Source organism: Nanorana parkeri, unplaced genomic scaffold (assembly GCF_000935625.1).
Source record: "Nanorana parkeri isolate BGI_ZX_2015 unplaced genomic scaffold, ASM93562v1 scaffold137, whole genome shotgun sequence".
In the NCBI taxonomy this organism is placed as follows: domain Eukaryota; kingdom Metazoa; phylum Chordata; class Amphibia; order Anura; family Dicroglossidae; genus Nanorana; species Nanorana parkeri.
The window spans coordinates 56,439-77,111 of NW_017306405.1; the positions used below are offsets into that span (position 1 = coordinate 56,439).

Genomic DNA, 20,673 nt, shown 5'->3' on the forward strand with positions numbered 1-20,673 from the left:
ATTTGACCAGCAAGCACATTCTCCATCTCTACCCATTTTTTAGTTTCCTTGTGATAGTATAAATCCAACATTCTATTAATTGCAACCGCCTGGTAATAAATCCCAAAATCTGGTAATGCCAAGCCTCCCTTACGCCTAGTCCTAATTAGGGCTCCATGAGAGATCCTAGCGGGAGCACGTCTCCAAATAAAACGTCTAACCACCGATCTCAATGTTCGTAAGAAAAAATGAGGTAAGGTAATTGGCACTGTTTGGAATATATATAGTACCCGTGGTAGGATCATCATCTTAATAACATTTATTCGACCCGTTAGAGAAATACCTGGGCGATGATTAAACCAGGTATTGAGGTCCTTATTTATTGCATTCAACAAGGTCATATAATTAACCGTAAATAAATCCAAAACTCTAGATGTGAGTAATATACCAAGATATCAAATTTTCTGATCTTGCCAACTGAAAGGCGTTACTTCTTTCAAAGCCGCCACCATGCGGCCCGGGGCGGAAATATTTAGAATCTCGGATTTAGATAGATTAATTTTAAAATTTGATACCCGATTGAATGATTCAAATTCTTGTATCAGTGAAGGCAATGAGATCTGAGGTTGTGTAATAAAGAAAAGAATATCATCCGCATAAGTGGCCAGTTTATGTTCCATAGTACCTACTGTAATACCCCAGATACTCCTGTTAAATTCTAACCAAGTTGAGAAAAGGTTCTAATGATAGGGCGAATAACAATGGTGATAATGGACACCCTTGACGTGTATCATTCTGTTATGTAAATTTGTTTGATAGGGATCCGTTTACTTTAATTTGTGCAGTGGGATTATTATATAGTGCCATAATCCCCATCAAAAACCTGGGTCCTATTCCTACTGCTTGAAGGGTGGCCTGCAGATAGTCCCAATTGACTCTATCAAACGCTTTTTCTGCGTCCCTAGACAAAAGCAAGGTAGGTTTTGAAGATAACAAGGCCTGATGTATTAAGTTAATCGCCCTCTGGGTGCTATCTCTAGCCTCCCTACCTAATATGAAGCCCGTTTGATCAGTTGTTACTATATGGGACATCAACTCACTAAGTCTAGTCGCTAAAACCTTGGCGTAGACTTTTATATCTGTATTTAGTTGGCCTATAACTACTACATGTAGTTGGGTCCTTACCCGGTTTAGAAAATACAGATATATAAGCATGTAGTGTTGATGGAATTGGGGGTATACCATCCATAAAGGAGTTGAAGTACTCACATAGATGAGGGAGCAATATATGTTGAAATTTTTTTTAATATTTTGCTGTATAGCCGTCCGGCCCCGGGCTTTTCCCATTAGCCATTACCGCTATAGCCTGTTGAATCTCCTCTGCACTTATAGGAGATTCCAAACTCTCCACATTCGGTTTGGGCAAAGAGGGAAGCTGGGCTAAGGTCAAATAGTTTTGGATACGGTCCAGATGTTGGGCCTTAGTCTGGATGGTAGCTTCAGATCTTACATTGTACAGGATTGGTTAATAATCTCTGAAGACATGGGATATTTCTGATGTTCTATTTACCATCAAGTCTTGTTTATTTTTTTATCCCTTTTAACTCTGTTCAAAACTAAAATTAAAAAATGTCTAATTTTGGTTGGTTGGTCAAAAAATAAAACAAAAAAAACAACCAAATTCTAAGTCTTCTCCACTCCATGCAGAGTGGCATTTGTGGGATTTAAAAGACCGCTATCATCAAAAATATTGTGTTCTGGTAAGTGTATGTGATTAATGCACATAATGAGAGTACTCTGTGTTTAGTATATTAGTCTTTATTTTACTTGCTTCTATTAATATTAATTTACAAAGCCTTTACATGCAGACCAAGCTGTCTACAAGGGTTGGGACAAACTTTAACACTGCCGGGTGCTTAGGCAGATGCAGAAATATTTTGTTTTAAATTAACAGTGTGAATAAAAGGTAAGCATTGCAAATCACCCCTAGCAGTGTTATAGCCTGTGCCAACCACTGTAATTTGTTACTAAAGCCATGTGAAATACAAAATGAAATAATATACTGACCATTAAGTGGTTAATAACATACTAAATATATTTTTTGCTGGGTAGACTTAGAGGTTTGGCAGGAATTCAGTAACAACATCACTATCACACTATAGTTCTGTGTAAAGCAAAAGGGTGGAAATTGAGAGTCATTTGTTTCTAATGACATATAATTCATTCCCCATAATATAACTAATCAAATTCACCTGAATTCCAGTGATAAAATACTGCCCTGGGGCTCCTAGCAACTAACCTGCCTTTGACTGAGGCTTTGCTTAATAACAGAGAGAACAATATTCTGTGCTTACTCACATGAGATACTAATAGACATCCCCTAAGCCAGGCCTATCAGCTGCCCTAAGGTTGGTGTGAAGTTTTCATGAAAAATTAATGTCCTGTTTCACTAGTATGAATGCAGCCCTGTGGATTACATTTTCTTCATTAACAATTTAGCTGCCATCATTTAGATATATATTTTATACCTGGAGTCCAATAAGCAGGGATACGCGGTGTGGGTTAGAGCGATCATGTCATCTATGAAAGCAAGATCATTGTTGTAGAGAAGTCGAAACAGTGTAGAATTGTCTATTACTGACAGCTATTTAATGGCCCCTTTCAAGTCTTGACTTGAAGGACTTAAAGAATTAGTCCCCCCAAATTGCTGTTTTAGGTATGAATGGAGCATGGTGAGTCAGCTATTGGAATCTCATGTCTTCAGTACTTCAATGCTAAGATCTCCTTGCTGTAATTTTCTACTGCAGATGTGCAGACCCAGAAATAATTGAGAGATGTCAGGTGGTTTGACTCTCTACCATCGACCTAATATGGAAATATTATTTTTGTGTGGACTGTGACTTTAAGGGTTAATATAGGAATTAGGTAAGTTTTGAATGGAGGGGATCCTAAGTATTAGGATCAGGGTAAAGGTTAGGTAACGGGTAAGGACATTTTTAACTCTTATTGCTGCAAAAACCCAGCACCAAAATCTAACGTGCTAGTAATACATTGCTGATTTAGTACCTTTTTACACAATGCTTTTCCCATTGTGAACAAAGACAAGAGCTTTTTCTTACTGGTAAGTGTAATTCAATTGCTGTCCTGGAGCAAGTTTAGGAATAGTTAAAGTAAGTGATGTGCTGATCTATGCTCAACCACAGGTTTGATCCTGGTGATTGCCCACTCAGGCCCAGGCCTCACAAGGGGCAGGTAACATGCTCCACCATACCTGAAAGATTTGCTCCGTTAGAGCAATGGAGTGAGGGCTCCTATAATTTTGGAAAGCAGCGACTGAGCACCAGAAAGGTTATTTTAACTTGCTGGAAGGTGGGCTATCAGGAGACATTGGCAGTTTCCCCTTGAATGGGCAGATGACAGCATCTCTTTAACTTCCCTCCCCTACGTAGTTGTTTCAGTGTCTAGAAGTACTAAAGCCAGAGATAGCCAGGCAATTATAATTTTCTCAAAGAAGGCTAGCAATTGCAGGCTCCATATGCCCCTAAGCACTAGTCTCCTTTAAGCTGGTCGCACATGTTATATCCCTATTGTGCAATCTCCCTTAAATTTACCAACATTGTAGTTTGATGGTCCAATTATTTGGCTAGCTTGGCCTCATGTACATAGTTGCTGGCAAATCATACAGAGATTGTTTGTGCAATCAGATTTTAATGTGTATGGCTAGCTTTTAAAAGCAGTGCATAATAGAATGAAGAAAACAGAGCGCACATCACTGTCATATTTTTCCAGGGATGGTGAAAAAGGATTCTGCACATTGAAGGAGGTTAGAAGGTTCCTTAGCATATCCCATCACAGCCAGAATTTAAAAGCAGGATGTGTCATCTAAGCAGCTTGTTGTGGTGAAAAAGATAAAACATATTCACATTAGGGTTAACACAAAAAATATTCAGAATAGATAATTGAAGCTATCATTTTGTATTACTAAATGGGCAGGCTGCCTTTGATGAAAGCCACTCTTCCATTCTAAGTACATCTTGTTCTATAGAAAAGAAAGCCCTTTTCTTTGAACGTCTGCTGTACATATTTCAAATGAAAGTTTAAAAATACACTCAGACTGAGCATTTTTCTTTTCCAGTTCATGGTTCTTAAGTTTGGTACAACATTTTGCTTTTTGCAAATTATTTAGGTTAACATGCATCCAACTTTAAATGAAATTAAAAACCATCAACATATTTTCGTAATCTCTTTTGATAATTTTGCCCATGAGCTATGAGATAGGTATACACACTGCACCTTTGATTTTCAATGCGCGCATTAATTATCTTCAAGCGGGAATGCCTGATAATTGACTTGAAATTGAAATAGCACAAAAGTGTAGGGACAAAGAACAAAAAAAGGATCTTAAACCTAGGCCTTAAGCTGAACAATAAAAGGCGTACATTAAACATAGACAAAAGAAAGATTATACTATACAGGGAAACAATATAAGCAATAATTGCCCCTAATAAAGCCATGTAATGGTAACAAAGTGAAGCTCAGAATTCTGAAGGGTTAGTGACAAGTGCGTATAGATTAAATAATATAATATTGATGTTTCCGGGCATGAAAGCATAATGCTTTAAGGAGAATTATTAGCCATGCATAAAGAAGTGGAAAAGATAAATAAAAAGTCAGTTTTGTCTATTGACTGTTCATGAAAAATGAAGATAATAAAGAAAACCAATCACTTCTTCCCAAACCACTGGAGTACATAGAGCCAAGTACTTTATCAGGAGAGGTCATAGATACCCTTAAAGCTATCCATAATTCTGACATGTCTTCTGTGTATCTGGTTAACTTGAGTGAGAAGGATATACATGCTGCTTTTAGGGCAGAGAACCCGAATGTATGAATGGTAAAATCTTCACTGCCATTGTTAGTATGTGGCTAAATTTCTGACAGTGGTCATGTTTGCATTGTAAATTTGTAAATTTGATATGCAGTATTCTAGATCTTGTATACTTTAGCAACTAGACAAGAAGTGACCAGATAGCTTCCAAGCAAAATTCCACTAACCCTATTTGAGGGCAAAGTGTAACTTTTAATAGATGATTGAAATATATATCTTCTACCTGACAAAGAATGTGTCATTAGCGAGCCATTCTTGTGATACACACACCTCTACTAGTCAGGATAGTCAGTCTGCTACTTCCTGATTTAGTATTACTGCTTCTTCGGTCAGCTATGTTAAAGGAGTTCTTAAGTCACAGCATATTCCTGATGGATGTTCCTGAACTTATTGAACTTCCTTGGCCAATATTGTTTTATGTAGGTATTATACTGTTACTTTCTCTGAATCATTGGATAAGATGTCGTACATGAGCAATAATCTGTAACATTTCTGGATCGCTGTCCTCACTGGTTGCTTTGTTTCCTTTGATTTTTCTACGTAACCTGCACTTTAAACTACGAGAGTGGTCGGCGGGGGGTCTCTCTTTACTGTTCCTGTAATGTTAATTTACTTTGTTCTTTATTTGAAATAAAGAAACTTTGAAAGTTAAAGTCACAGCATAGACTTATTATAGACTGTTATAACATCAGCATTGTAATAGGAGTACATACTATAGTTGTTTTTGATAATGCAATTGAAGCTTACTTGAAAAAATCCCTGTGACAGTTTTCACATAAGCAGGTACCCCCATTGGAAGAATTACAATCTCTCCCTGCTCTGATGTCAAATCTAACATTTTTGAATTTCCATTAGACTACTGTCCTATGTAAAATGTTCACCAGGACAAACAAAAGTAGTGCCAGAATCCGACATATGAATTTTCATCTGCATACTGGACCCTTCTCCTAAAGTGTATTGCATTTCGCAACATGGGGTCACATCTGAAACGCTTCTCTGTCTGGCAATCTGATGGATGTTTCTGGGTTTGGCGGTCGCCAGGAGAATCGGTACTTGTTTGACTGCATTATGCCAAGTGTAAAGTTTGGTGGAGGGCGGATTATGGTGTAGGGTTGTTTTTCAGGGGTTGGACTTGGCCCCTTAGTTCCAGAAAAGGGAACTCTTAAGGCATCAGCATACCAAGACATTTTGGACAATTTCATGCTCCCAACTTTGTGGGAACAGTATGGGGATGGCCTCTTCCTGTTCCACCATGACTGCGCACCAGTGCACAAAGCAAGGTCCATAAAGATATGGATGAGCAAGTTTGGGTTGGAGGAACTTGACTGGCCTGCAACCCGATGGAACACCTTTGGGATGAAATAGAGTGGAAACAGCGAGCCAGGCCTTCTCGTCCAACATCAGTACCTGAGCTCAAATGCACTTCTGGAAGAATGTTCAAACATTCCCATAGACACACTCCTAAACCTTGTGGACAGCCTTCCCAGAAGAGTTGAAGCTGTTATAGCTGCAAAGGGTGGGCCAACTCAATATTGAACCCTACGGATTAAGACTGGGATGTCATTAAAGTTAATGTGCGTGTAAAGGCAGGCGTCCCAATACTTTTGGCAATATATTATTTATATATACATATATATTTATATATTTTTTTAAACCATATACAGTATATATGTATTTGTTCATTTAAAGAGATTCTTTGTATTACTGCATTCTTGAAAGGGAGGACTTTGCTCCAAGAAACATGTTGGATGAATACAACATTGACATATGCAGTATTTATGTTATAGCTCTATGATAATGGACATTTTGGGGTCTATTCACAAAGCTGCCGAGGGCAGCCGAGTGAATGACCGATCAGAAGTGAAGTGAGCCGAATACCGTTCGGCTATTCACTTCAGGCTGGTACGGCTGATTTCAGCCCTATATCCTTGGAACTCAGTTCCATCTATGTGATTGAGATATTGATAGACTTGTTTTATTGTAATTTTGTGATATTGAGAGAGTTCTTTTGTAACATTATTTTAACAAAGCAGTGTGCTATGTTTTTATAAATCTCTCTCTCTCTCTCTCTCTCTCCCCTCCCCCTCCCCTTCCCCTCTCTCTATATACTATTTATGTTATTAGGAATGTATTAATGCAGATTTATAAAGGTCAGCTTTAGGACAAGTTGTTCACATGGGCATTGTCCTGCCTTGCAACCTTTGCAGCCTGCTTTAGCCTAAAATGGCCAAAAGCAAAACCACAAAGAACACTTGGCTTAGCAGTGAGGGGTCAGTAAGGAAATTTTCCACTTCCCTGCTATAACTTCTCCCAGTTACCTGTATTTATTTCTCTACCTGCTTCCTTTTTGGAACAGGAAAGCAATTATTACATGAACCCCACAAAACTTAGTTCTTTAAAAATCTGAACTGTGAATTTCAGTAGTGAAAAACAAGCCTGTCCTGAAAATCCTCAGACGCCTGGGAACCTCGTACAGTAGGAAATTGTATATTTTTCATGTAGACCTCTTCTTCTGAACTTAAAACTTAGTTTAGCAATTCAACCACAAGCCTATAACTCCCTGGCAATGCAATAATCATACAGTGAAATCTTCCTTATTCAGAAGGTCCTTGTAACACAATATTTTGTTGAAAGTGTTCTCATATTACTGTCATTGTCCGCTGCCCATAAGCCCATATGTCTTAGTGCCAGTTATTTTGGTTATATTTATCTTTACTGCCTAAATAATTGCTGGGTAAGGTTAAAGCAGATTTCCCTATGGATCTAGAAGTTTCAGTACTAGGTTGCGAGAGAAGCTGCACAGGCAGAATACACCTGTCTATATTTTATTTAAGGGCCTTTATTGGATTGCAGTTTATACTCTGGTTTATATTACTCTAGCAGGTTTGTTCATTCCACTAAAATATTGTATGCACTTAAAACAGACCGAGGTATCATGGGAAGTTTCTGTATATTGTAAAGTTATCCAAAGTAATTCTGACACAGTTCTCACATTTTTTAGGTAGCTTATATGCTGTGTTTATTTCCTAATTATATTTTAAATGCAGATTTGTGTATTCTCACTCTACTGGCATTCTTTTTGTTGCACAAAGCAATCAGAATCCTTGCAAAAAAAATACTGTATATTAAAAGCCATCTAAAATGTGTATTGATGATTGTTAAAATCTGTTCATAGATCTCTGACTGTGGATTGGCAGTGAGATTGTATGGTTTACCAGTTTACATTCTGTTCTGCATAAATAGTGAGACTTTTGCACAGTTTCACCTAAACTAGCCACCATTCCTTTAAGGCAAGCAGGCTTACCAGTACTTGGATTCTCCCAGGACTTAAATTATGGTGCTATATTCACAGAACCGGGAAGGTCCCCAGAAACCCTCAGAAAAATAAATTACATGTACCACATTCAATGGCTTCTAGGATGTAAGGTTCAAGGTATTTGCTTTGTGCAGGGACTTCCTGGTTAGGAGCTGGCTAGATGCCAAGCTAGCAGTGATCAGAGCTGGCAACAATCAGTACTGTAATCTGCATCCAGGCAAGGGTCGGGGTAGATGACAGTCAACAGCATAATCCATATCCAGGCAAGGGTCAGGGCAAGCGGCAATCAGTAACGTAATCCATATCCAGGGCAGACAGAAGTCAGTAGTGTAATCCGTATTCAAGCAAGGGTCAGGTAGATGGCAATCAGTAGTGTAATCTATATTCAAAAAAGATTTAGACAAACTAAATCAATCAATTACAAGGCTCTCAGTATAGGTGGCATTTAGCTATATAGTATCATAGCCCAGGGCATGTGGTGTACAAATAGAGCACCACAGTTTGACTAGCCAATTAGGGCTGAGGAGGCAGACCAAGCAGCACCAAAGGCACTGGTCTCCTGCCTAGGGGTGCCTGCATAATTTTGGTGATGAGGTTTATCTACTCTTCACCATGTGGAGAGAAAATGCTACCATTTTTACAGTCTGTGTTTCTTTTCTGGTCATTATTGATATTCATTTTATTTTGAGTAGTAATAAAACTAGCATTGGCTTCACATGAGAAAAGTACATTTCATTCTTTATTTTTTCATTTATTATTACAACTTGCTGGTTATGCTAATATAATGAAAGCTATAGTTATAATGAATTACCTCTGGTCAGGTGTTTTACCTGTGCAAATCACTGTGCAAATCACTTCTATTTACTGTGCACAATTTATATATTTGTATATGTCAGCTAGCACTGTGCTTCTGGGGCTGTGGCTCTAATACAGGGAAGCAGTCGTGTCATATATCAGCTCCTCTTCTACCCTTGTCTAATCACAGAACACCTTGTATTCTGTGAGCCATGCTCTCTATTTCTCCTAGAGACTTTGAGGATGGGAAAACCAAGATTTTAAATTTGTCACTACAAAAACCTTCCCATGGGGACAAAACTGTTTCACAACTGTGTAAAAAGGGCTTATTTTTTCTTTGAATATATTTCCTTGTACTTCTTTTTAGGTTGCTGGGACATAAAATGAAGGGGAATAACCCCAATGGAACAAAGTACCAACAAAAAAAGCAATAACAAGGTTTTTAACTACTCCATACTCTATCCAAAACTGCTACATAAAGTTATGTAAACAGTCTTTTTAGGGATGGAAAAGCAGTCATAGAAAGACTCAAATACTTATCTGTCTTTCAACAAATTCTGTTCCTGCTCCCATTCAGTGCTGGTTACAAGTTTCAAGGCCTAGGCTCAAGTGATCACCATTGAAAGAAAAGATTAAAGTCCAGGTTAATGGTGCTCCCTTTGCAGAAAATGTTTCCAGACATGAGGTCATACCTGAAGGGAACCTGCAGCAGTATTTTCTCCAAAAAACAGATAAGCTGGTTTTTTATTTATTAATTCCAACAAGAGTGTTAACATGGCTCATTTGAGTACAGGTCAATATTAAAGTATGTCTAAAGCCAAAGCTTTCTTCATTCCAAAAGAGGTGGACATTTTTTTTTTTTAAAAGGGGAATTATGGGGAGAGTGAAATACACTCATCCTCATAATTAGAGCTGACTTGTGACGTCGGCTCTATTGATCAAGAACTGAGCAGTCACATACTGCCGACCACTCAGTTCCCGATCATCTTGAGCGATGAACTGACTGGAGGAACCGACAGCGGAGGGAGCAGGCACAGCTGGCTTTGCTTTTAGAGAGATAGAGCCAACTGTCAATTAGGTAGCAGGGTGAATCCCGACAATATTGTTGGGATCCATATCGGCTGCAGCATGGCTCTGCGCTGTCAGCCTATAGCAGGCAATAGCCTGCTATATGCTTAATTTTGGGTCACAGGAGGACATTAGTATATGTTCTCCTGTGACCCTAAAGAGAACTCTGGCAAAAAAGGTTGGGCCATTGTTCTCTTTTAAATACATTGTTTGCAAATGTCTTTTAAATGTTGTATTCCATATATATTAATCTCCCTGTATGAAGCCAGCCATCAGGGCCTTTTTCAGAGCATTTGGGAGTTTTGTAACCCCCTGTTGGCAACTCAGCTTCAAAAAGAGGCTGTGTGGGCAAAATGTATTCTAGTGCACAAAAATCCAAAACGTGGACTCTAGTACATCACTCTAGTGTCAGTAAGTACATCACTCTAGTGTCAGTATAAAAATACTATTTCTCCATTGGTCCTAACAATAATTAATAAAAAATAAAAGTAAGGGGCAGTGTCTTTCAAAAGTCATGAAAGCACAGACCTGCTAGTCATGCTTACCCCCTTTTCCCCCTTAGCATTAAATCCCATGCACATGGCATGGAGGCCAAAGGCTTTCTCTTTTGCCGATAGAAACTGCTGCCAGGAAACTCCCTGAGGTTACAATTCAGGGTGCAGGCTAAATTATTTCAGTGTAGGAACGTGCTTAATTATATGGATTACTGAATAAATTGTCAAGTGTAAGGAATTATTCTGATAAATTAAAATACTAATTAAACAGGCTGTTGCAGAATTTTGAGAACATTATAGGGTTCCGCTTCTCCAGGCAATTTGCATATCCTTCATCTATGAATTTAATTTTGAAGGGCTTCATTTTTATATTTCAAAACCCCTTTGTTTCACATAAATACAGAATGAAGGTCTTACGGTGGCCACTGCTTTCAGTGTTCCAAATGAGTTCTACTTTTATTGGGAGAAAGAAATTAAATTTTAAAATGTTTTTTTTCCTCTATTCAGGATAAATTGTAGGCAGGCAATTTCCGAAAGAGGTGGAAGAGATTTGATTTTAAATTAATGAGAAGAATCTCCGACTTATTTTACTTTGTACTTAATCTTTAGAAACGCCTAGAAATATTTTTTTTTCTCATTTTTTTTCTTTTTGCTTATTTTACTTATAGTGAAAAAAAATCAAGCAACTATAAAAAAAAAGCTTGTTTAATAGGTGTTGCAAAGAGCATTGATAATGTGCAAAGTGAATTAGTCGTTAGCAGCCAATTTAATTTTATCCTATTGTGGTCAGAAAGGGAAATGATGACAAAAGATTTTTGATGGGTTGTTATGTTTTTTTTTCATCTGACTACTGTAATTTACATTGCCTTATTAATTAAGTCTGTATGCTTTTGTATGGTATTATTAAAGTGCTGGGCAAAGTAACAGGCGCACTTTACTGGCACTTTACTGGAAAAGAATACCTGTTGCTTTCAAGTATGGGGAGAATGTGATTTTCTCTCTCTCTTCCCTCCCACTTGACAGTGCTGGTGCTTGGTGATTGACCACTCAGGCACACTGCTGTGTCACATGGGGGTAAGGAGAGAGTCCTTAGCCCTGTGTAAACTTATGTTATGCTCTAAGTTATGCCTTATGTTATGACTTAAGAAGTCTTTTCACTCCCAGTGGTAGAACAGCTATAGAGTACAAGTAAAGTGAGTAAAAGCAGCTGGTGATGTTGCTATTAAAGGTAACCTCTGCTGGTAACAGAGAAACATACCCCTTAATTCCAAATATGGGGAACATGTGACTTTCTTCTCTTCCTTCCACATGACAGTGCTTGTACTTGGGGACCGGCAACTCAGCATAGTGTGTTTGTATATTGAGCTATTGGGCTCTATAACCAACAGGATTTTTTTTAGCAAATAACTTCTGATCATGTCTTCATTGCTTCGTGTGTGTTCCTGTCCCAGTGGCCACTACACCCCTATTCTTGTATGGTCATCACAGACTGTCATCACAGTCATCACTTAATCATAACAATTAAGAAACTCTTCCTAAAAGAATCACAGACAGATATAAACTCCTGGCAGAAATGTTAACTTTTCCCACTCTGTCTAAATGTTTTTGGCTGGAGTTAGAGTTTAGAGAGACACTGTCACCTTGCCTTTTTGAGGGCAAAATTATAGTGTCTTTGTAAATGGCCCTTAAACCCTGACACTCACCTTGCTAGTTCTCCCTCACTGCTCCCATCATAACTGGCATTAAAATCCTCATTGTCAGATGGTGTTTGGACACTAAAGGGAGTGTTGGCTTTACCCCCTAGTCATGTGACAGTCCTCTGGAGTAAGATGAGATTTTCTTCTAGACTTGATCAATGTTATATGGGAGCAAGTCACATTATCCCCCCTGGAGATACAGGGACTTAACCAATCCCTCTAACATTCGCATGGGAATCATTCAATCACTGTATCTGTGTTTCCTTTTTATGGCAATGCACCCGTATGCAAACTATCCAAGTATCTTGAAACAGGACACTAAAAAGTTTGGATCCAAGTAAATACTTCATAGAGTACTTGACAGTAATTGAAAGAATTACCCATTTTCTAAGAATGCAGATTTGTTTGTTTATGACCAGACCAGCAAGATTTATTAAATGCAACTGTATTTGGGACCAGGACAAAACTCCTTTTAATCCTAATGAAAATGTGTGTTCGAGCAACCGATGTGGTCAACATCTGTATTTTAGTCTGCATATTTTAGGACACTGCTGATCAAGTTGCCATTATCTAGGCCTTGTGAAGCATATCACTGTTGTTATGGTGGTTACATTAAGCCTATGATCTGGATCTGCTTAGAAGGTATTATGCATGTGTACAGCAGATGCTAATGGTCTGACACAGCTTCCGTGAAGGTGTTAGGACATTAATAGCTTGGAGACTCTGCATATTTTCTGACATGCTAATCACACTAGCTGACTTTCAAGCTTCGGCAAATTTTTTTTCCTTTACCCCTGTGAAAAAGGATTTCCAGAGCACTAGGTTACCTTTTCCTAAGAGACACCTCCAACTAAGTCTTATAGTAAGGGATGAGTTATTGCTGCGATGGCCTAGTCCAGCTTTGTAAACATCTGGCTTTTTCAGTACAGCTATAAGATGAAATAACCAAGTTTGTAAAAGGGCCATCTGTTGGCTGCTCAGAAGACTACATAATATCAATGTGACATTTTACATTTACCCTACTTAAAGAAAAATAAAATAATCTTTTTTTGTCTAGTCCTTTATAAAGTAAATAAAGAAAAAATGTACAGAACAACTATACATTCCCTTAAAAATCCTGGAAAAATTAATTACTGTATTAACTGTAGGCCTGGGTATTAAATATAATTGGAGTGATGGCTGCTTTATGAACCTGATATAGTAGGCATGTCATAATGCAAATACAGTTTGTTGTTAAAACTCTATAAAAGTTCTACTGTCAGGTAATATTTTCCTTTTATTTTGTTTATAGCTTCCAATAAAGACAAGTTGGAGAAAAGCACTGGACTAAAGATCCTGCAGACAGGAGTGGCAGAGGTAGGATCTCATGTTATATAACTTTCTTATACACTACTTGCTGTATACAAGAGATGATAATACAGTGCCTTTACAGTTGTACCTGTTTCTCATAGTAATGGAAGCATCCATTTTCTTGGCTAGACTAAAGAAATATTGGGCCACTCACTCTGGCCTTTGACCAGAACTCCCAGGGACTGGTGTGCAAGTTATTATATTCTCCTGAAATGCATAAATAGATGTTTTATTATATCTTATGCCTCAAATAAAGTTGACCTTTAACATTCAGAGACTTTGCTGAGCTCTGCTTGTCCAATTATTTTGTTGCTAGGACCAGTGTTCCAGAAAATGTATTTTGTTAATTTAGGAATCAGTTATATTACTGATGAACAATGTCAGAATGTGTGACATTTGCCCTGCCTGTCATATACTATTGTCTAGTCTCTGTGTATCTCTTCTGTGATGATCTCTTTAGTATGGTCTGCACACTGTGATACCGTCTTCTGTCTCTGTTAGACTAGAGGTTCTATGTGCATCACTGTGCCGTGACATTATACCAGTTTCAGTAGAAGTTCCAGTGCTCTCATGGCAGTGGCTCGTCTCCAAATCCAAGGCAGTGGCTAGTCTCCAAATCCCATTCTCTAGTTCTCCAGTCCATTCAGCTTCACAGTGAATGGCAGATATAGTGTGGCCCAGGAGTTAGAAAGTACTTTAAATTAACTATTAAATGTATTGCTATGGTGCCATGCTATTTCATGGTACTTTACACAGTACATAGAACCATTTATATTAGTCTTTGCACCAATTGAATGCTTCTGGCAGCATCATAGAGGCATGCACACACTCTGGAGCTAGTTTGGTCAGAGGCTATTTAAGGATGTTTTTAGATAGACTGAAGCTCTGTCTTACAAAGTTCCAACTCTTCTCCACTCTGTCAAAAATGGTGTTGATTTATTGATCTTCACTATTAATATAATCATTGTTGTAGTGCAAAAAAAATTAATCCTGGTAATCCCTAAACTGTGTTGCACATCTTTGCAGTTCTAAACCCTTGATTTATAATATACCAGGGAACCAGTCTGCATGGAGTTTGCATGTTTTTCTGCATTTGTGTGGGTTTCCTTCAGGTGCTCTGGTTTGCTGCCATCAAATCTGTGCTAGCTGATTACAAGTGAAAAATTGTTGGGACTGTCCTGAACTCCAGCGCTCTGAGGAGGGTGTTCACACACGCACAATTCTATGTATAGGCAGGGGGTGGGGGCGGTGTGCAGCTTTCTAGTGGTACGGACCGGGGTGTCCGACCTGTGTATGCATGAAGCAAAAAAGGGAGGAAAGGAAGCACCACCACCAGGGGAAGAAATGGTGAGTGTTTGGTACTCACCATTGATTAAGGGACACGCTTCTCTCAAGCCCAGCACAACTCAGCTGACTACATAGGTCTTCAAGATCTCCACCATCACAACACCGATGACATCGCATCTACCCTTACTTAACGGTGAGTCTCTACGCGCCATCCATTGTGCGTGATTTCTCACCTCTCCATTATTCTCCACTTGTGTTCCCGCTGACCCCCCACCACCTAAACCAGGAAGGACCACCCCCGATCGCTTCCACATCACCGCCAAGCCTGCCGGATAGCTCCAACAATCCATGAGGGTTCCTTAACCGAACACTCACCATTTCTTCCCCTGGTCGTGGCGCTTCCTTTCCTCCCTTTTTTGTTTCATGCTAGTTGATTACAGCTTACCTCCAGGCAAAATCCATTTTTTTTCCCCAAAGGAGTGAATGCCTTTTACCTAAGTGTCCATGCACTGCTCATGTAATGCTTTCTTCTCCTGCCATCCTTAGTGTAATTTATCCTCCAGGAAGTAAGAGCACAGCACTTCCTGTTGAGCTGCCCGGTCACCTCTGCATGCTCTGTGTGTGTTGGGTGACTGGTCTCCTAAATGTACCTTTTTGTTTCTCTTCAGGCTGTGCTCACATACTGATGTCAGCACCGCCTGTCTCTGTGGACCTAGCATCTGTGCACCTAGCTCCATTCAGAGTCTATTACAACCAACCACTCCTGATTCTCCCTTCAGACACCATCCACCACTCTAACTGGCCTCCCAAGAGAGCTAAATGCTAAGGTTAATGTAGTTTTGTAGCGTGCCCTACATACAAACAGATGTGACACAGGGAGGGCTTCAGAATCCTCCTCCTGATGGCCTAAGCATTAAGCATGTTTGGCCAGTGACTGGTGACATCACTGTTCACCATAATCGAACATTACATTGCTTTGAAGCAATGTGGGCGGGAAATTCTTTGTGCAGACTACAGTACAGAGGCCAATGAAGGGTGGGGAGCAAGAAAAGACTGAGCCTAGAGATGAGCTTTCACTGGCACTTCTCTAAATTGGCTTTAGAGTGTATATGAGTATGATAGGGACATCAGATTATGAACTTCATCCTGAGAAGGAAATTATGTAAACAGTCTTATGTACATTGTAAATCTCTGCGTACTATGTCAGCATTGTATAAATAAGGCGCATTAAATAAATTAATATTAAATTATTTTGCAAGATTTGTCAAACACATTCTAATCTTTATAAAGCAGTTCTTATAAAATGTCCACAAATTAGTTTCTAGCCCATCTTAAATTAGAGCAGTGAAAAAAGAAATTATTTCATTCCTCGTTAACACATGAATAAGCAGATACAGTCAGTTTCTAGCAAACAATAACAGGATTATCTCAAGAACTGTCACTTTACTGGAAAACACAGCGCTGCCCAAATTTTCATAAAAACACAACAGTGGATAGAATTCAAGATCAAGAGTGTGAGGGCGATGGGAAATCTGCATTTGCGGCAATAAATATTCAAATTTGTCTGCTCAGGAGATGGAAATCTAATCAAGGGTCTATTGATGCACTCACTAGCCTGCCTTAGCCTCTCTCCCTTTTTTTTTAGCAAGGCGTTTCATCTAAATTGGGTTTGATATGGAAATTTGTCTCTCTCTCCAAGCCCTTCTGGCCACGAGCATGGTGGGGTACCAGCAGAGGTATCCAGGACATCCGATGCTGCTATTGGTTGCTTCTGTTATAAATGGAATAAAAGCCAAAACAAAAGGAGAAAATCACGAATCACAGCTCGATGGTCAGAACTGCAATTAACTCTTCCAGTGCTTTTTAAACATGACGATCGTCCTTTGCAGTTTTATTTCCCCTAGTCTGTTACTTTTTGAAGATGTTTTCAAATAAAAATAAAAATCTTTGTGCTGAACTCCGGTTAGATAAAAAAAAGAATTTATGTATATATTAAAACACCCTTCAATTAATGTTTGAATACAGCAGAGTTATAAATAGCAGAATCTCTTGTTATATGAATTTCCTATGATGCTTTGCATAGAGGGGGTGGTAGACGTATGAATGAATCAGAGTGTATTGTACTGCACAGTGCTGCCAGTCTAACAGTGGGAGGTTGTTGTCAGGAGGAAAGAGCAGTGTACACAGGGATGAACTTATCAGTCAGCCAGCTGATTTGGTGACCAAACTGTTACTTAGTGTTACAATCCAGTCATATCTGAAAGTGAAGTCTTGAGATACACACAAAGTTTAGTAGTTTAGTTTTTCCCCCACTCTCTTTTGATGGAATTTGCCAATCTTAGCCCATGCCTGCTTGTGAAGCTGTAACACGTTCTGCAGACTTCTTGCTGCCTCTCACACACAGAAAGCCTACTATGAAACTAACAATACTAAGATGTTTCCAATACATTTTTGTAAGATCTGAACATTCATTTATTTTAGCACAATTGCAACGTTTCCTAGTTTGCATTCATTGAATGATTTAATTTGTTGCCTGACATTGCTAACAGTAGTGGTGAAGGTGAGGTTGTATACCTTGCTATGTAGTCTGGCAGGAATGTTTGAATCACAAGGATGGATAGTAATATTTCATATACGCAGTGGCGTAACAATCACCATAGCGACCCAGGTGGCCGCTATGGGGCCCGGGGCACAGGGGGGCCCAGCCAGGACAACCCCCTGATGCTGTGCAGGCCGCGTGGGTTGCTATGGCATTTCAGGCTGGTGGCTGTTACTGGCGGCTGTGAGGAGGAACGCGCCGCTATTCACATGTGCAGCGGCGCGTTCCTCCTCGCAGCCGCTGCTGAGTCAGTGACAACCAGCAGCTTCGGAGGAGGTGGCTGAGCCCGTCGTCAGCAGTGATAGAGGAGGTGGGACCCAACGATCGAGGAGGTGGGGCTTAGTAATGGGGGAGGTGGGACCCGGTGATCGAGGAGGCGGGGCCCAGTGAAGGAGGAGGCGATCGTGGAGGAGAAGGATCGTGGAGGAGAAGGAGGCGGACAGAGGATCGGAGCAGACAGCTAAGACGGCTTGACCGCCCCCCTGAGACCCTGCAGAGCCCACCATAGAGAGTTTATGGTGGGCTCTGCAGGGTCACCCTCAGGTGGGCGGTTTGGGTTATCAGGTGGGCTTAACTAGAAATCGCAGGGCCCCATACAAAATTTTGCTATGGGGCTCTGTGATTTCTAGTTACGCCCCTGCATATACGTATATATATGGAATTCATCTGGATTTAGCATTTTATTTGCAGTACAGATTTAAAATTCAAGTTAATCTTTACCTGTACTGTTTGCTGTACAATCCTTCTCTATTTAATTATTTCTCTATTTAATTATGTTTCTTTATGTTTTTCATGTTAATCCACTTACAGTTTTACTAGCTGCAATGGGGTTGATTTACTAAAGAAGTAGAGGTTGCTTACCTAGCAAATGAATGTTAGTGAATAAGGTGATGTGTTATTTTAAATACCCAAACATGTGCTAGTCAAAGTCCTGTTTTTTTTCATTTCCCTCTATTGCACTCTGCCGGCCCAGGACTTTTAAAGTCAGAAGCACGCAGTCAGTATTTGTATAGTACACCACTTTCCTAATAAGTGTGTGGTCTTTTTAAAGCAATTTAGCTGGCCAGCGACTGCCAGAGGTTCCCGACACGCATGGCACCTCTGGCAGTTGCCGGCCAGCTAAATTAGGACCCCACCTGGAGCTCCTCCCACCGGACCAGCGCTGACTCGACGCTGCTCTCCCGCACGGAAGGTAAGTGAAGAAAAAAAACATGCTGATAGTGAGCAGGCCCAGCGCTACAGGGGGTCGTGTTGGGGGGGGGGGGGGGGCGCAAAAATGCAACTTTGCCTGCTGCAGAGAAAGATCAGGTCCCATCCCCTGACAGCCAGGACTGTACTGTGTGGCAGGTTTAACAACTCTTATATATGTATCTTATCCATTTGCCTGAAATCCAGTTTTAACAATATCTTATTACATTATTGGAACCTTTGTTGTTTTATTTTATACTGTTTGAATGCAACACGATAACAGCCTGGGTTCCTGCAGACTTGTGCAGGTAGAAATATGGTAGTGGCCACCTCACATAAGGTGCCACCTCAGACCTGCTTTCAAAGGTGCAGGCTTAGTGCTGTCATCTTGGTCCTGGCTTTACTCCCTAGTAAGTTAATAACATACAAAAATCATGTAGGTGTGAAATCTTTGAACCCCTGCTTTGCATGGCTGTAGCAGGGCCGTGGCTTGTTAAGATGTATTCAAGCCAGGAAGAGAATAAACTTTAAAAGCAAGGCAGCAGTTCTCATATTTTTACGGACTCCCTTTTAAAGTAAAATCTTCATACAGTGCAAATAACTAAGAATAAATAGAATTTCGCCTATTGATCTCTGTATAGGGCGCCTGCCTGCACTCACCATCTTCTGCTGTTCCCACCTCTGGAAATCTTCTAAAAGAGTTTTAGAACAGGGCAGCAGCACAAGCCTTCTCCTTCTGATGTACTGCACGCCATCTCACCGAATCACTCCACAACTCAAATTGCTTATGATACTTTTTTTGCTTAGATACGCTTCAATAACCTATTCCCTTGGCAAAACCCCACCGTGTTTATTATCTTTCATAAATTATATATGTTAAACTTGTGAACCAACTAATAAAGAGGATTCGCAAAGGATGTGTTTTCATCTAGTAATATATTGTGATACACAACACAAACAAATTGGAATTTACAACAATAAAGTTGGATTTTTATGGACCTCGGTTTCGTGCGGCTGATTGGAGAGATATTGTTTGACAAGTGGGAGCGCACTGCAGCTGCACCCGATGTTTGTATTGATCTACTGTCTGGTGGAATTGGAGCGGTAAGTCTTCTGCTTTTTTGGATACAAACAAATTGGTGTTGGACTGCCTGTCAGGTCTACAGGAGGCATGGGCAGGCCTAATAGACAGCTCAATGGCTACTTAAAGGAGCTCTTAGAGCAGGGGTCTCAAACCTCCGGCCCTCCAGCTGTGGTGAAACTACAAATCCCATGATGCATCTCTCTTCGGGAGTCATGTCTGTGGCTGTGAGAATCTTGCAATGCCCCATGGGATTTGTAGTTCCACCACAGCTGGAGGGCCGGAGGTTTGAGACCCCTGTCTTAGAGCAAGCTGACAATGTTGCTACTATGTGCGAACCAATGGCTTAGAGTTGTGAGCCTGCAACAGGAAGTTCTGTTACTGGAAAGATCCCTGGTTAAGAAACTTTGCAACAGATTCACAAAAATGTTTTTCTTAAGGAAATTGTATAAATGTATGATGCAAGCATACTGTAAATTAAATATAGCGCTTGCTTACACTGTAAGTGAAAGAAAACCTGCAATTTTGAGCTGTCAACAGGAATAGAAGAAATCTTCCAAAGGGTACATTTGTTTATGTGACAACTAAGTGAGGACTTTGGAAAGATCTTCTCGCGTTTCCGAGATCCGCTTCTTTAGGAATAGGCTACTGTCTTTCTACAAGAAAATTATATTGTTTTATTATATAAAAAAATAATAGTTTGCCTATGCAAATACATTTAATATTTAGTATAATTTGTTTAGTTCCATGAAGTTACAATAGTCTATAGAGATGGCTGGATCCACCACTGACCATCACTCAATCATGGGCGCCGACGAGGAGGGACCAAAAAGAAAGGGGGTAGAGAGCAAGATAACCCCAAAGTCAAGGAAACTGCAGAGTGAAAAGCGTTCAGAAGAGGCCAGATTTTTTATTAGATGAAGACATCTGG

General features: G+C 39.8%; 1 protein-coding gene across 1 annotated transcript in view; it reads left to right on the forward strand.

Moving 5' to 3' along the window:
- The first annotated feature begins 2,701 nt into the window (after positions 1–2,701).
- Positions 2,702–20,673, forward strand: part of PTPRN2 (protein tyrosine phosphatase, receptor type N2) — a 288,746-nt gene continuing 270,774 nt past the window's right edge. Inside the window, exons 1-2 of the mRNA XM_018553983.1 lie at positions 2,702–2,711; positions 13,529–13,593. Coding sequence (XP_018409485.1) covers positions 2,702–2,711; positions 13,529–13,593 — 75 coding nt within the window. The remainder of the gene's footprint in view (positions 2,712–13,528; positions 13,594–20,673) is intronic.